Source organism: Gorilla gorilla, chromosome 5 (assembly GCF_029281585.2).
Source record: "Gorilla gorilla gorilla isolate KB3781 chromosome 5, NHGRI_mGorGor1-v2.1_pri, whole genome shotgun sequence".
Classification (NCBI taxonomy): domain Eukaryota; kingdom Metazoa; phylum Chordata; class Mammalia; order Primates; family Hominidae; genus Gorilla; species Gorilla gorilla.
In genome coordinates, this window is record NC_073229.2 from 55,226,210 (window position 1) to 55,240,608 (window position 14,399).

Here is a 14,399-nt window from a genome sequence, read left to right on the forward strand (position 1 = left end):
GTCTTTAACTATGATTATTGAGCTGTCCGTGTCTCCTGTTAGTTTTGTCAATTCTTCAGCTATTTGGGATCTTTGTTATTAGGCACATGCACATTTAAGATAGTTTTGTTTTCTTGATGAATTGACCTTTTATTGTTATGAAATACCCTATGTATTTCCAGTAATACTCCTTGTCTGAAAGTCTGCTTTATCTGACATTAGTATAGCCACATAAGCTTTCTTTAGCTTAGTGTTTATATGGTCTTTTTTTATCCTTCTACCTTTGTCTTTATGATTAAATATGTTTCTTATAGACAACATGTGGTTGAGTCTTACCTTTTTGTCCAGTCTGATCTGGATAAAAGTCTCTGCATTTTAATTGGGGTGATTGGTGCATTTACATTGAGTGTAATTATTAATGTTTAGCTTTAAATCCCCTATCTTGGTTGTTTGATTTCTATTTATCCTGTCTGCTCTTTGTTCCTCTCTTCCTTTCTTCCCTCTGTTTTGTGTGTGTGGGGGGGGGGGCTAATTCAGTATTTTTTAATTAATTCAGTATTTTTAAAATAATTCAGTATTTTTTAGTATTCCTTTTATCTCCTTGAGGTTTTTTAGATGCCTTTTTTTTTTGCTATGTTTCAATTGTTGCTCTAGAGATTACTATATGCACCTTTAAGTAATCAGTCTGCCTTCCAAAACTATTTCATTGTTTTATGAACAGTGTAAGAACCTTACAACGTGATACATGCTATTGTTCTTTTGTCTTTGTTTTTGTTTTTATATAAACTCTATATTGTTACTATTTTTACTTTAAACCGTTTATAGTCTTTTAAAGATGCACACGCATGCACATATATATCTAATTTTTTTAAAAAGGTCCTTGGTATTTACTGACATACTTACCTTTCTGGTGTTCTTCATTCCTTCCTGTAGAACCAGATTTCTATTTGGAATCATTTCGCTTCACCCTAAAGAATTTCTTTTAGCCTGTCTTTGTAGTACAAGTCTGCTGGAGACTAATTCCCTGCTTTTGTCTATTTAAAAATGTATTTAGGCCAGGCATGGTGGCTCACGCCTGTAATCCCAGGACTTTGGGAGTCTGAGGCAGGTGGATCACCTGAGGTCAGGAGTTCGAGACCAGCCTGACCAACATGGTGAAACCCCGTCTCTACAAAAGTACAAAAATTAGCCCGGCATGATGGCGGGTACCTGTAATCCCAGCTACTCGGGAGGCTGAGGCAGAAGAATCACTTGAACCTGGGAGGCAGAGGTTGCAGTTAGCCGGGATTGTGCCATTGCACTCTAGCCTAGGTGAGAGAGTAAGACTCCGTCTCAAAAAATAAATAAATAAATAAAAATAATGTATTTAGACTGGGCATGGTGGCTCACGCCTGTAGTCCCAGCACTTTGGGAGGCCAAGGCAGGTGGATCACCTCAGGCCAGGAGCTTGAGACTGGCCTGGCCAACATGCCGAAACTCCCTTCTGGCAAAAGAATTGCTTGAACCCAGGAGATGGAGGCTGCAGTGAGCCGAGATCGTGCCACTGCACTCCAGCCTGGGTGATAGAGTGAGACTCTGTTTAAAAAAAAAAAAAAAAAAAAAACTATTTATTTCCCTTTCATTTTTGAAGGATATTTTCACTGGGTATGGAATTTGAGGTTGATGTTTTTTCTCCTAGCACTTTAAAGATATGATTCCATGGTTCTCTGCTTCCCTTGTTTCTGATGAAAAGTCAGCCATTATACCTGTTGTTTTTCTGTATGTCGTGTCTTTTTCCCCTCTGGCTGCTTTTAATATTTTATCTGTTATTTTTAGTATCTCAATCTTGATATATTTATATGTGGTTTTCTTTGTATTTATTCTGCTTGGGGTTCATTGACCTTGGATCTGTGGATTGATTTCATTCAACTCTTCAGGAAATTTCTTGGCCATTAGTTTGTCAATATGTTGTTTTATCCTTTTTTTTTTTTTTTTTTTTTTTTGAGATGGAGTCTCGCTCTGTTGCCCAGGCTGGAGTGCAATGGCGTGATCTCGGCTCGCTGCCACCTCCGCCTCTGGGGTTCAAGTGATTCACCTGCCTCAGCCTCCTGAGTAGTTGGGATTACAGGCGCCCACCACCATGCCTGGCTAGTTTTTGTATTTTTAGTAGAGACAGAGTTTCGCCATGTTGGTCAGTCTGGTCTCGAACTCCTGACCTCAGGTGATCCGCCAACCTTAACTTTCCAAAGTGCTGGGATTACAGGTGTGAGCCACCGCACCTGGCCTAATATATTGTTTTATTCTTTCCTCTGCTTCTGGAACTCCAATTATGTTTATGTTAAGCAGTTTGCTATTGTCCCCAATACCTAGATGATCCGTTTTTTTTTTTTCACTTTTTTTCCTCTTTTATGTTTCAGTTTGGGTTTCTGTTGACATGTCTGTCCTCAAGTTCACTGATTCTTTCCTCTACTATGTTCAGTCTGCCAATCCCAGCAAAATAATTATTCATCTCTAACATATTTTCATTTCTAGAATTTCTATTTGCCTTTTAAAAATATAGTTTCTATATCTTTGCTGAAAATCTTCACCTTTTTATATATGTCATTCACCCTTTTTTTTTTTTTTTTGAGACGGAGTCTTGCACTGTTGCCCAGGCTGGAGTGCAGTGGCGCAATCTCGGCTCACTGCAAGCTCCGCCTCCTGGGTTCACGCCATTCTCCTGCCTCAGCCTCCTGAGTAGCTGGGACTACAGGCGCCCGCCACCACGTCCGGCTAATTTTTTTGTATTTTTAGTAGAGACGGGGTTTCACCGTGTTAGCCAGGATGGTCTTGATATCCTGACCTCGTGATCCGCCCTCCTCGGCCTCCCAAAGTGCTGGGATTACAGGTGTGAGCCACCGCGCCTGGCCGTCATTCACCCTTTCCAGTAGATCTTTTAACATGTTTATCACAGTTATCTTAAAGGCCCCATCTGAGAATTCCAACATTTGGGCCATCTCCGGGTCTTGTTCTATTGGCCTGTTTTCCCTCTTGTCAATGGGTAGCATTTTCTTGCTTCATCGTATGCCTCATAATTTTTTTATTAAATGCCAGACATTGTGTGTAAAGAACAGTGAAGACTAAAATAGAAAGGGTGGCTGTTAGTATACATAGGTCGAGTAAGCTTAGTCTATAGTTGAACTGAATCTGGGCTTTGAATGAGCTCACCACTACTTTCAGATTATTTAAGGGTGGGATTAGAAGCTTCCTTTTAGTAGGACTTGGGATCTAAGAACTGAGTGACTCGGTTTTCCTGTTCTACCCTCATCCTTCAGTAAGCCCCACATAACTGCACTGTGGGGTAGGGGTGTGGGTTTCTTTCTCAACTCTCCAGCTCCTTCACCAAATATAGATGGCCACTGCTCCCGTTTAACCTCTCTGTCCTGATGTCGGTTACCTGTCTTTTTTGGTAATCCTGAGATCAAATAATTTTTTTTTCTTCTAGCCACTGTAGTCTGCAGATCAAAGCTCTGGCGAAAATTCATGCCTTTGTTCAAGACACGTGAGTGTTGCCCACTTTTCAGAAACCACCTATTTCAAGGGAAGATCTTACTTTTCCTCCCCACAAGCTGTTTGTTTTTTTCATTTCAACAAACATTTTAAAACACCTACTTTTTTCTCATACTCTGCTATGGTCTCTGAAGGATGCCAGAGAAGCATATGACATGAACCTTGTCCCCAAATACTTTACATTGTCTTTGGGCAGATAAGAGTAACCCAGGAAAAGGATACAGGAAAGGTTATTAACAGTGCATCAGAGGGTGTAGAGTGGCATAGCACAAGTAGAATACATAATGTTCAGGGGACACAGAGTAAAGAGTGATCAAGAGAGGAGAGGTAGGACTGATCAGAGAAACCTCGGGTAGGGGGTGAACATAAGCTAATTCAGCTTTGTGGGGCATGGTGACATCCATTGGGATGGGTTTAGTGTGGCCTGTGTCAGCAGAAGAGGAGCTAGAACATGCTGATGGGTGATTGAAAAGGGTGTCGGGGAGGACCCTGGCATCCAGGTCGTCTGGAGGGCACTTTCTCCTTTCCCATTGTGGTGAGAAGGGCAGGTAATCCCATTTCGTGTATGTTTGAGCTCCTGTCTTCAAAAGGAGAACCTTGCATGTGTTGTAATCACGCTGGGCCAGTGGCAGCATAGTCTCTGTGTGTACACTCACATGTTCATTCATTCAGGCCTCCTCTCTATGGGATATGAGGGGTGCACAGGGGGCACTCCTATGCCTCTTAGAGATTTTAATCACTAACTGGCTTCATATTCCTAGGACACTGAGTGAGCCTCGACAGGCAGAGATACGGAAGGAGTGCCTCCGACTCTGGGGGGTGAGTATCTCCCCCAGCCCATTGCTGCTTCAGGGCAGGGAAGCCATAGAGAAGAATGGGGTTGACTCCCAATCCTGTCACCTTAGGGTCTCTCCGCATCCAAAAATATCTGCTACCCTCACAGCATCCCAGAGGTTGACATCTCGGCATTGTTGGTAGTTACCTCCTTGGCCCTTTCACTGCTGGTTTGGCCCTGCAGCTGGGTCAGAAAGGACTAAGGGGTGGGGTGTGGGGAGGTGGGCCGGTGTCAGTTTTGCAACTGGTGGCCCCATGTAGCAGCACTGACAACAGAGAGCCCCAGAGAAAAGGAAGTAGCCTTTGGGGTCCATTGCCACAGGGTCTGAAAGGGAGCAGTGAGTGAATTATCCACCTCCATCCCTGTCAGCCTAGCCTCCTTTGTTGTGTGCCATTCCTCCTCCCCAGTCTGACCCTATCCTCCACCTGCATATACTCATACACGGTCTTGGTCAAAAGGGCATTTGAAAGTCAAAGCTCTTTGCTGTCTTATTTCAGATCCCAGACCAGGCTCGTGTGGCTCCTTCTTCCTCCGACCCTAAATCGAAGTTCTTTGAGCTAATCCAGGTAAGACTGGTATCTGTGGTGGACATAAAAAGTTAGAGATCTGTCTCTAGATGTGGATGGTATCACTGAGGCCCCAGATGCATGGTCTCCAGAGGGCTTGTGCAGATGCCCCCCATGGGCTCTAAGGGGCGGAGCTAAGGCTGCCACAGGTGGGAACCTTTGGTATAGGGTGTTGAATTCCCCAAGAGCACAGTCAGGCCAATGGAAGATTCTCATGTTCAGTGCTTGTGCTCAGCATTCCTGCCACCCAAAGGGTGGTTCTGGCTGTGTCACCCTGGCAAGTTCAGGGTCCTGTGGGATTTGCCTACAAAGGAGACATAGAGTGTGGGATGATCTTAGGCAAGGGAGCTGGGCACAGGGTGAAGGGAGCTGCCAGGGAAGCCCACAGCAGGGTTGGCCTAACCCCAGGTTCTTTGTCTTATTTCTGGTGAGCTGGTCCTCAGAGTTCTTTTGCCCTGTTTCTTCTACCACTCAACTTCCAGCTTTTACTTGGGCCTCATTTAAATCTGTCCCAGATCATGGGCAATTGTGCTGGTTTTGTGGGGGTCAGGGAGTAGAGACTGAGGTTCAAGATGCCCTCAAAAGAATAGTATGTGTACATTTTTCTAAATGGGGTAAAGAGATCACTAAACTGTTCTCAAACCAACTGCTGGAGAATCCTTGCTTTTAGTTTTATTGAAGGGGCAGCTTTTATATTCTGGTGACATTTTCTTATAGGTCTGGTAAATTGATCTGTACTTGGGGACTCAGTGTTCTTTCCTTTCCCAGCCTCTCCTAATAGGTCCTACAGGAACATTCCAAGCAGATGGAAATAGATCCCATTTAGTGCACAGTTAGGTAGAGAAGGGGGTGCAGGGGAGCATATTTCAGAGAGCCAATGCTTCCTGTCCCTTGCCTTGTCGAGCCTGCCCCCAGCCCATATAGGCACCCATACTGTCCCTTCCCCCAACCCGGCAGTGTTTTCTCTGACTCGTGGCTGCAGGGCACTGAGATTGACATCTTCAGCTACAAGCCCACACTGCTCACCTCTAAAACCCTGGAGAAGATCCGCCCTGTGTTTGACTACCGCTGTATGGTATCTGGCAGTGAGCAGAAGTTCCTCATCGGCCTGGGGGTAAGTCTGCAGCTGGCTTCCTGCCCAGCTTGGGATGGTGGATTTGCCCTTTGTGGAATCTGGACAGCTGCCTGCCACACTTGGTACATGTTCTCTTGGCATTAAGTAGCTGTTGCTTTGACCCTAGTGAAGGTATTTCTTGAAACTTCATTTCCTTTCTTCCTCTGAGTTTGCCAAGTGTCATTCATTCATTCTTTCATTTGTTTCTTCAACTCTGTGCATTGCTAAAGGGAACACTGCTACTTTTCTTGTGATACAGAGCTTCCCAGGCTAGCAGAGTGGTCAGCAGGCTAATCTGGCTTGAGCCCATGCAGCCATTCCTTTGCAACACCACCACCACCCCATGCCATCCCGTCTTGCAAAGATACTCCCTGTCCCTACCCTGGGCCCCCTGGAGTCTAAAGTGAGGTGAGGGAAAGCCTTGGCAAGCTCTTTATCTTACTTAACTGGGTAAAGTCATTGCTTTTTCTTTCAACTCTTGACTTGTGTTTCTATATAATTTGATCCTGTCTTCCTCAGTTACTTCTTTTGTACTCTCTCACACTTTGTCTTTTTCTCATTTTACTTACTCTCTCTTTCTCTGCTCTCTGGACTCTTCACTAAACCCACCTTAGACATATACGAAACTGGATCTTTTTTGAGGGCCGCTAATTACGGACTTAGGTCTTTTGAGTGGTGCCCTGCACCCGTTCCAAGGCTGAGCCAGATCTCTGCTTCTCTTCTGCTGAGGCACTGGAGAACACTACTATCATTATCACTAAAGTATAATGGATTTAATGTCTCATAGACATTTTCTTCTGACATTTCCCAGTCCCATCAGTTTGTAGCTGCCAACTAAAAGCTCTTTTGAGAAGTAAGCCTCTTATCCCTCGATCTCCATGCCTTCCTTACCTGGCTGTTTCTCTCTGCCTGTAGAAATCCCAGATCTACACGTGGGATGGCCGCCAGTCAGACCGCTGGATCAAGCTAGACCTGAAGACAGAGCTGCCCCGGGACACTCTGCTATCTGTGGAAATTGTGCATGAGCTGAAAGGGGAGGTCAGAGATGGTTCTGCTCAGGTGTTGGCCCTGCAGCTAGGGGACTAGGGGGCTGCTGAACCTGGCCTTTTGCCCTGAGTTAATTTGGTTACATTGTGTGGTGGCTGACAGGGCCCAGGGCTGGGGTAAGGGTTTATAATGACTCCTCCCCGAGCAGTTGCTCTAAGCCACAGTGGTTCAGGTAAGGAGGAGCGCAGTCTCCATGCGTCAGAGGAGACCTCGATTGTCTCTGTGCATTGAGGGCCCTGGTGAGTCTACTGGGTATTTTTTAGCAGCTGATTTAGTTTTTGACCAGAGATCCCTTGGGAAACAAGAGACTTGTTATTTCTCAGGAGCCATGAGTATGAAATCTATATGGTGACATTCAGAACAGTCAGTAGGAGCAGCTGGCAAGGGGGGTAAGGCAGATCCTGGCTGGAGTGCCATGGCAGCAGCCTCACTGGGTTTGAGGTTCGAGGGTCCTTATCACCCAATGCCTTGTATCTTACCCTGCTCAGAAGCCCAGGCCAGTCTGATGCTGAGGAGCAGCTGGGAGGGAGACAAGAGAAATATCCTGCATTTAGAGCCCTACCCTTCCCCCAGCTGTAGGCAGAATGGAGCCAGCATGCCATGGTGGGTAGTGGGGGCTGAAGGCTGACGCCTGGCAGAGTGGGCAGTGTACTTACTTATCCTTCTAGGGGAAGGCCCAGAGGAAGATCAGTGCCATCCACATCCTCGATGTCCTTGTGCTGAATGGCACCGACGTTCGGGAGCAGCACTTTAACCAGCGGTCTGACCTGGGCCCCAGGGTAGGGAGGGTGGGGGTAGGCCAGGGCAGCTTGGGAGGACAGCGGCCTCCCGAGATGTGGCCCCTCATCTAGGCCTTCTCTGCTTGTTGACATCCTGAGAGTTTCCCCCTCCCACCCACTGACTGGTCCCAAAGTCAGGGTAAGAATTGGAGTTGCCACTTCAGAGTTTGCTAGGGCTTGGGCCCTGGTTATCAGAGATACCAGCACACTCCATTTTGCCACAGCTGCTCAGGTTGAGGTATTTATGTTAAGGTTGAGCAAGAGGGTGACCTTGCGGGTAGAGGGGGTACTCCTTGGAAGAAATATCCTGTGCTTGAGTGGTCCCATTTAAGTTGCTCATCTGAGTGGGTGCACGGTGGTGTCCATGCTTTGGGGTGACAGGGCAGACACATACAATAAAGATGATACTTGAAGTTCTAGTGGAGGTGACTGAGCACAGCTGAAGGCACACTTCAGGAAAACCAACCGACATAGTGAAATTAGAGGTCAGAATCCACAGGGGCGGGGCATGAATAAAGACGTCGGTGGAGAAGGGCAGGGCGGGCTTCCTGGGGGACATGGGTGCTGCCTCTTAGAGCAGTCTTGCCGCAGATTCAGAAGGTTCTCCTACTGGAGCTGTGAAAATGCCCTGGGGGTAGGGGTGCTGGTGGAGGCATCCTTGGCTTGCCTCTGAGAGAGACTGTTTGGATTGTAGAATTCAGCTTGCCGAGAAATTTGTGAAAGCCGTTTCCAAGCCCAGTCGGCCCGACATGAATCCCATCAGGTGAGCATGTGGTCCCTACTCTCCATGCTTCTTTCTGGCCAGTACCTGCTGCTCCCGTCCAGTGAGGGACAGGAGGGCTCAGTGGAGGGCACTAGGCAAGTGGGTGTTAGAGACAAGACCATTCTTGCCGTGAAGTTTGTTTGGGGGTGCTAGGTAGGTGACTTGCCCCGGAGGATCTCCCCATCCTGCCTGGCAGTGGGTGAACTTCCTTCTGAGGGGTTAAGGCATCCTTGTTTAGGATGCATGTGCTTCTGAGAGTGCCAGCCCACCTCATGAATACCCGTTCCCACTTGAGCATTGTTAGCACATTACCTGGCCTTTTAATTTTTTTTCAGGTAAGAAATGGGTGCTGAGGGAATAGGAATTTTGAACATGAAAAAGAGAAGGATTGTTTGAAGGAATGGGACCCCCAGTGCTGAGGGAGAAGGAGGCCAGGGTCGTTGTAATGTTAGATAGTGGGAAAGTTCCAGGACCCTGAGAGGGAAAGGAGGAAGAGAACAGAGTCAGGAGGAGACAGATGGGGGACACACTTTTCCAGGGTAGGCTGAGGTCTGAGGTTATTGCCAAAAGGCACTGCTTAGCCCTGCTCTCGGGAGCTTCATGCGGCTGGAGACTGAGGTATCTATTTACACTTTATCCACATTGTTTTTGTTCTTTTTAACATAAATTTACTTAGTTAAAATTAAATCCAGTATTGAGAATGCACTTTATAGATGGCATGTGAAAGTTTCAAAGGAATTTCTTTCTGCATTTTAAAATGTCCTGTCTGCTAGGTCCTGAAAGACAGCTCCCAGGGGGAACCCTGCCTTCATTGCTTGTGGTTTGGTTGCTGGATTTCTGGGAACGTTCCCCACTAGCAGTTCCAAAGACATGTTCAGGGCCCCCAAGAGCTGAGCATGGGCATCAAACAAGAGCCCTGCATTCTTGTTAGGGTTTCCCCACCCGCTGTGGGTAATAGGACTATTAGGACTGTTTAGCAGTAACTTGTTATGGAAGGCCTAAAATCCATGTGGACAGACCTGGGAAAGAGCCTACTCCTTTGTTTTTCTGCCCTCTGGTGATAGTGAAGATGACTTGGGGGTGGGAATGCTGACAGAGACATCTTTGTCTGCCAGACTTTTCTTCCTCTTTCTCCCTCCTGTCTTCAGTATCCAGTTTCACTCCCCAGTTGCCCTGACACAGGCCTGAGGAGGTGCTTGGCAGCTCTGAAACCCAGGGCTTGTCTGTGTAGAACAGCCATGTTGGCAGGCTTGGTGTCCTCGCTGCCGGTGGGCTGGGTGGTTTCAGGGAGGGCCTGGGGCAGAAGCCAAGGTCAAGTGCAGTCTCCTGTCTCCCAGCTGCCTCGTGGATGAGAATGTCCCCCAGGAAGCCTTTGTCTTGTCTCTGTCCCTCTACCCGCAGGGTGAAGGAGGTGTACAGACTGGAAGAGATGGAGAAGATTTTTGTCAGGTGAGTGACTTGACCGGTGAAGCTCAGATTCAAGAGGAGGTGGGGGTGTGGCCGTGTCCTGTAGTCATCCTCCGTTTCATAGAGATGGGTCGGGGGCGGGGGGTGGTGAGCTGCCTCCAGCGGTCCCCTCACCTCATCTGCCTCGCTGCAGCACTGCTTGCAGTCAAGAGTCCCCCGGCTGACAGCTGCTTCAGCATCCTATCAGGAGGGAGCCAGGCGGGCTGTGTCAGGCAGAAATACGGGCTCATTGATGCTGTCATAGTTACGATGGGCCCTGCGAGGGGCAGAGCAGCAAGCTGCTTGAAATACCATAAATCCCAGCTCCCGCTGCTGAGAGAGAAATTGAGCCTGGAGGGGTAAAAGGGGCATAAATGTGTCCTCATATTCTTACTGGTGTGCGGGTGCTCACAGATCTCAGTCTCCTTCTGGGTGTGCTTATGTAGAGGTTACATTAACTCTTTAGTGGCTGCAGTGTTGCCATGGGCACCCGTGGTGTCAGATCTCACCCTTACTGGTGTCACCCTGAAATCCCTCAAGCAGCAGTGACACAGCAGGGTCATTTGTTACTCCCCTGCCTCCACTGCCTGAGTGGGAATTCAGGGCCTGAATTCTAAACTCAGCATGGCCACCCACTCGGCTGTGTGCCTCAGTTTCATCTTAAGTCAAACCAGGATCAGATACTGCAGTTGGGGTGATTTTATTAGTCAGAGACTAATTTTATCAGCCAGGGCCTTTTCTCTCTCTCATGCACATACCTTCTCGGGGAAATCAGGTTGGAGATGAAGATCATCAAGGGCTCCAGTGGCACCCCAAAGCTCAGCTACACAGGGCGTGATGACCGGCACTTTGTACCCATGGGCCTCTACATCGTCAGGACAGTGAATGGTGGGTGAGGAGGGACTGTTCCCGCCATCCCCTCCCCTCTCCCCTCTCCTCGCCAGGTGATGGGTCCAGACCCTACCTGAGCCAGAGCGAAGGGCTCCCAGCTAAGGTGGGTAGCAGCCAGGCTGGCATTTCTCTGAGGCATATGTTAGGGGACAGTGTTCCCTGAGCCTCTTCTGTTCTTCCGTGGGCCCTGGGAGTTGGTTAGGCAATAGGGAGAGGAGCTCAACTTGTACACACACACGTGTTGTTCTCATGGCAGGAAAAGGGCCTTCTCAGTAGACAGCAGCAGATCCAGAAAGTCAAGCTTGGTTTCTGTCCATTTGCATCCCCCTTTCTTCAGAGCACTCTGGCTAACAGAGTCCTACATCTGTCAGAGTCCTAGAGATGTTACCCTGATGGAGGGTTGGCAGGACTGGGGTGGGGTCGTTGAGAAGAAGTCATCGCTTAGTCATCCTCCTGGAGCCCCTTTGGGCTGGTGATGAAGGCTGCTGCCTCACGGGCTATTCCCTGCTTGCTTTTGGTGGGAGGCAGGAATAGGACCACCAGGAGTGGAGGAAGGCACACGCCTGTCCTCCACAAGTGCTTTGTGTCCCTTCTGGGCTTCATCCCCTCTTCCTCCCATCAGAGCCCTGGACTATGGGATTCAGCAAAAGCTTCAAGAAGAAGTTCTTCTACAACAAGAAAACCAAGGACTCTACTTTTGACCTCCCTGCAGACTCCATTGCCCCATTTCAGTAAGTAGCTTTCCTCCAAGCCTGCCCTCCTTAGGAGCCTCAGATACTCCTGCAGGATGCCAGCCAGCTGTCTTGGGGCACACCCTGGGTCCTGAGACTGTTGCCCATGCAGGGGTTCCCCTGAGCACAGGCCTGAGAATACTTGTGGGGATGGCAGCCCCCTGCAGGTGTGGCTGGACCTGGGTAGAGCTGGTGAGGGAAGCACGATGCCTGGACCTGCTAATGGTTATGGGCCTGGTTGTGAAGGCTCATCTGGGCAGCGTATCCACCCCATGGAGCAGCCACGTTTCGGTGACATTCCAACACTGGCCTGATGGTGGGAACCTGCTGAGGGCCCACAGCCCTGCCCCTTGGCACTCAAGGTCCCAGCTGTCCCTCTTTAGGACCCGGTGTCCATTAGTCAGACTGTTGGTCATAGGCTTCCCCAGCAGCCCTAATGTGCCTGTAATTAGCCACTGACATTTTCTGTCACCACACTACTAATACTGTATATTAGAGAAGCACAGACAGATAAGCCAGGAATATCAGTCATTGTAGGAATCCAGTTGGATGCAATTAGCAGCAACAGCTGTTTGTTGGGAAAAGTTGGTTCTGGGAGGCAGGGGAGTTAGGGCCTACCAGGTACCTTTTGCCTGCTGGGGGAAGAACCTCAACTAAAGTCATTGACAGACCCCTCCGCCCCACACCCTTAAGAACACATGACCCTGTGCCATCTGGGTGCAGTCCTGACCTCTTTCCCATCCCTCTCCTCCCCAGCATTTGCTACTATGGCCGGCTCTTCTGGGAGTGGGGGGATGGCATTCGTGTGCATGACTCCCAGAAGCCCCAGGACCAGGACAAGCTGTCCAAGGAGGACGTCCTCTCCTTCATCCAGATGCACAGGGCCTAAGAGCCTCAGAATGCGCCACCCCTGCAGAATGCCCTGTCATTCCTGAGATGGGGCCACCTGGGGCCCACAGTGCTGGCTTCTTCCCCTTCTTGAAAAGGGACTGGGGAGCATTGCACCTGGCATGAGGTGTGGGTGGCCTCCTCTCCATCCCCTGAAGAGCTCAGGCAGGGCCCTGCAGAGAACACTCATGTTCCTTCTGGGACACCTGCCTGGGAACTTTCCCCTGCCAGGACTCAGCCTGAAGGAAGCTGCTCCTGAGGCAGGTATGAGGTCAGTGCCTAGGGCACGTGGGACTGATGGAGGACATATCAGAGTGGCAGAGCTGTGGGCTCTGCTGTTCTCTCCTGCATCCTGTAGACTCACTTTTCTGAGTTCCATGCACTGCCCTGAGGGTAGCCATGCCCTTGCTTTGCCCAACTTTTTATTGGGCCATCCCTGAGTGGGTGGAGACCTGCTGTCATGAGCTGGCCAGGAGAACCTGCTATAAAATAATCAAGGTTTTGTTTCTTTGAACTTACTCTGTTTTGATGCCAAGTTGGAGACCATTTTCTTGTCTCCTTCCCCCACTCATCCTGGCCTTCCCTGGAGTTCTTCCTAGCTCAGAGCTCTGACAGTCCAGCAGGGTGGGAAGGAGGGAGTGTGGGCCTCTCGTCCCTGATACCACATTGAGATCCTGGGAGCCCTCTTTTCGTACTGAGTATGGAGTTGTAGAGCCATCCTAGGTGCCATCCCCTTTTGGTCCAAACATTGGGCAGCGCTAGATGGCAGGAAGCAGCCTTGAAGACCCGTCTTTCCCCCACAGCAGCAGGGGCCCCAGCAGTAACAAAGGGTACCTCCAGGGGTTTGGGTAGCGCTGCCCTCTGGCAGTCATGCACCGCTGTCTGCCATAGCTGCTCTAGGGTCTTGGCAGAATTCTGAGCTGGAAGTGCAGCTCCCTTACTACCCTTTCCCTTCCTTTTTCTTCCCTAATAGGAGGTACAGTCTGCTTTTGTTTGTCGTTACGTGGTCACTCCCATTTCCCTTATCTTGGCCGACAACACAAGAGAGGAGGGGGAGCTGGGCAGTAGCTTGGGGTGGGGGTGGGCACCTGTGGTTGTTTTTAATGGGAAATAACTCTCAGAGATGTTCATGCAGGCTCCCTAGGGCCCCATCCCAGTGCCAGGCTGGTTTCCATGGAGATAGGGCACTGAGGCTCCCGTGAGGTTGGAATCGACTTCACCATGGGGGTCCTTCAGCCAGCATCCAGCTCCCCACCCCCAGGCTGGCAGCAGCACTGCTGAGATGCTGTATTTCCACCCAATTCTGGGTATATCAGTGTGTCTTGCAGAATCTTGGATCATTAAAGATAAACATATTTTTAATGCCTGTGTGGCTCTGTGTTGGGGCTGCTGCTGTTTGTCCTCAGTGCTTTGTGATCTGAGACTGGCTTGGATGAAACAGCTTGAGCCAGAGGTGAAGGGGAGGCAGCTCTACTCAAAGCAGAGGAGAGAAAAGAAGGTTTGTTTAATCGGAGCCTGTCCAAGCTCTTGGGCCTCTGCAGGGCTCCCAGGGCTGCTGCTTGCTGCTCAAGAGGGGGCTCAAAGAAGAGTTGGGGGAAATTGTGCAGCTCCTGTTACAAGCAGGGACTGCAGAATGAATGAACCCACAGCCCCGGGAGGGCAGAGAGGCACCTTCCCGCCTTACATAAATCACACAGCTCACTCCATGGTGGCACTGTGACAATCCAGGATCAGTCTGTGTGACTAAAATAACAGAGGCGTCAGACCAATTAGTGTCACTAGACTTGGGGGAAAGAGGGAGGGAGAGATAGATAGATGGTTTCACTGACCCT

The 14,399-nt window shown here is 49.2% G+C and overlaps 1 protein-coding gene across 1 annotated transcript in view; it reads left to right on the plus strand.

The window, feature by feature from the left end:
* CMTR1 (cap methyltransferase 1) overlaps positions 1 to 13,929 on the plus strand; it is a 48,593-nt gene extending 34,664 nt beyond the window's left edge. Inside the window, exons 14-24 of the mRNA XM_004043945.4 lie at positions 3,443 to 3,499; positions 4,269 to 4,326; positions 4,840 to 4,908; positions 5,891 to 6,022; positions 6,938 to 7,060; positions 7,738 to 7,829; positions 8,543 to 8,611; positions 10,013 to 10,060; positions 10,833 to 10,945; positions 11,571 to 11,679; positions 12,436 to 13,929. Of these exons, the coding sequence (XP_004043993.1) occupies positions 3,443 to 3,499; positions 4,269 to 4,326; positions 4,840 to 4,908; positions 5,891 to 6,022; positions 6,938 to 7,060; positions 7,738 to 7,829; positions 8,543 to 8,611; positions 10,013 to 10,060; positions 10,833 to 10,945; positions 11,571 to 11,679; positions 12,436 to 12,568 (1,003 nt within the window). The 3' untranslated portion in view covers positions 12,569 to 13,929. The remainder of the gene's footprint in view (positions 1 to 3,442; positions 3,500 to 4,268; positions 4,327 to 4,839; positions 4,909 to 5,890; positions 6,023 to 6,937; positions 7,061 to 7,737; positions 7,830 to 8,542; positions 8,612 to 10,012; positions 10,061 to 10,832; positions 10,946 to 11,570; positions 11,680 to 12,435) is intronic.
* Positions 13,930 to 14,399: the final 470 nt, after the last annotated feature.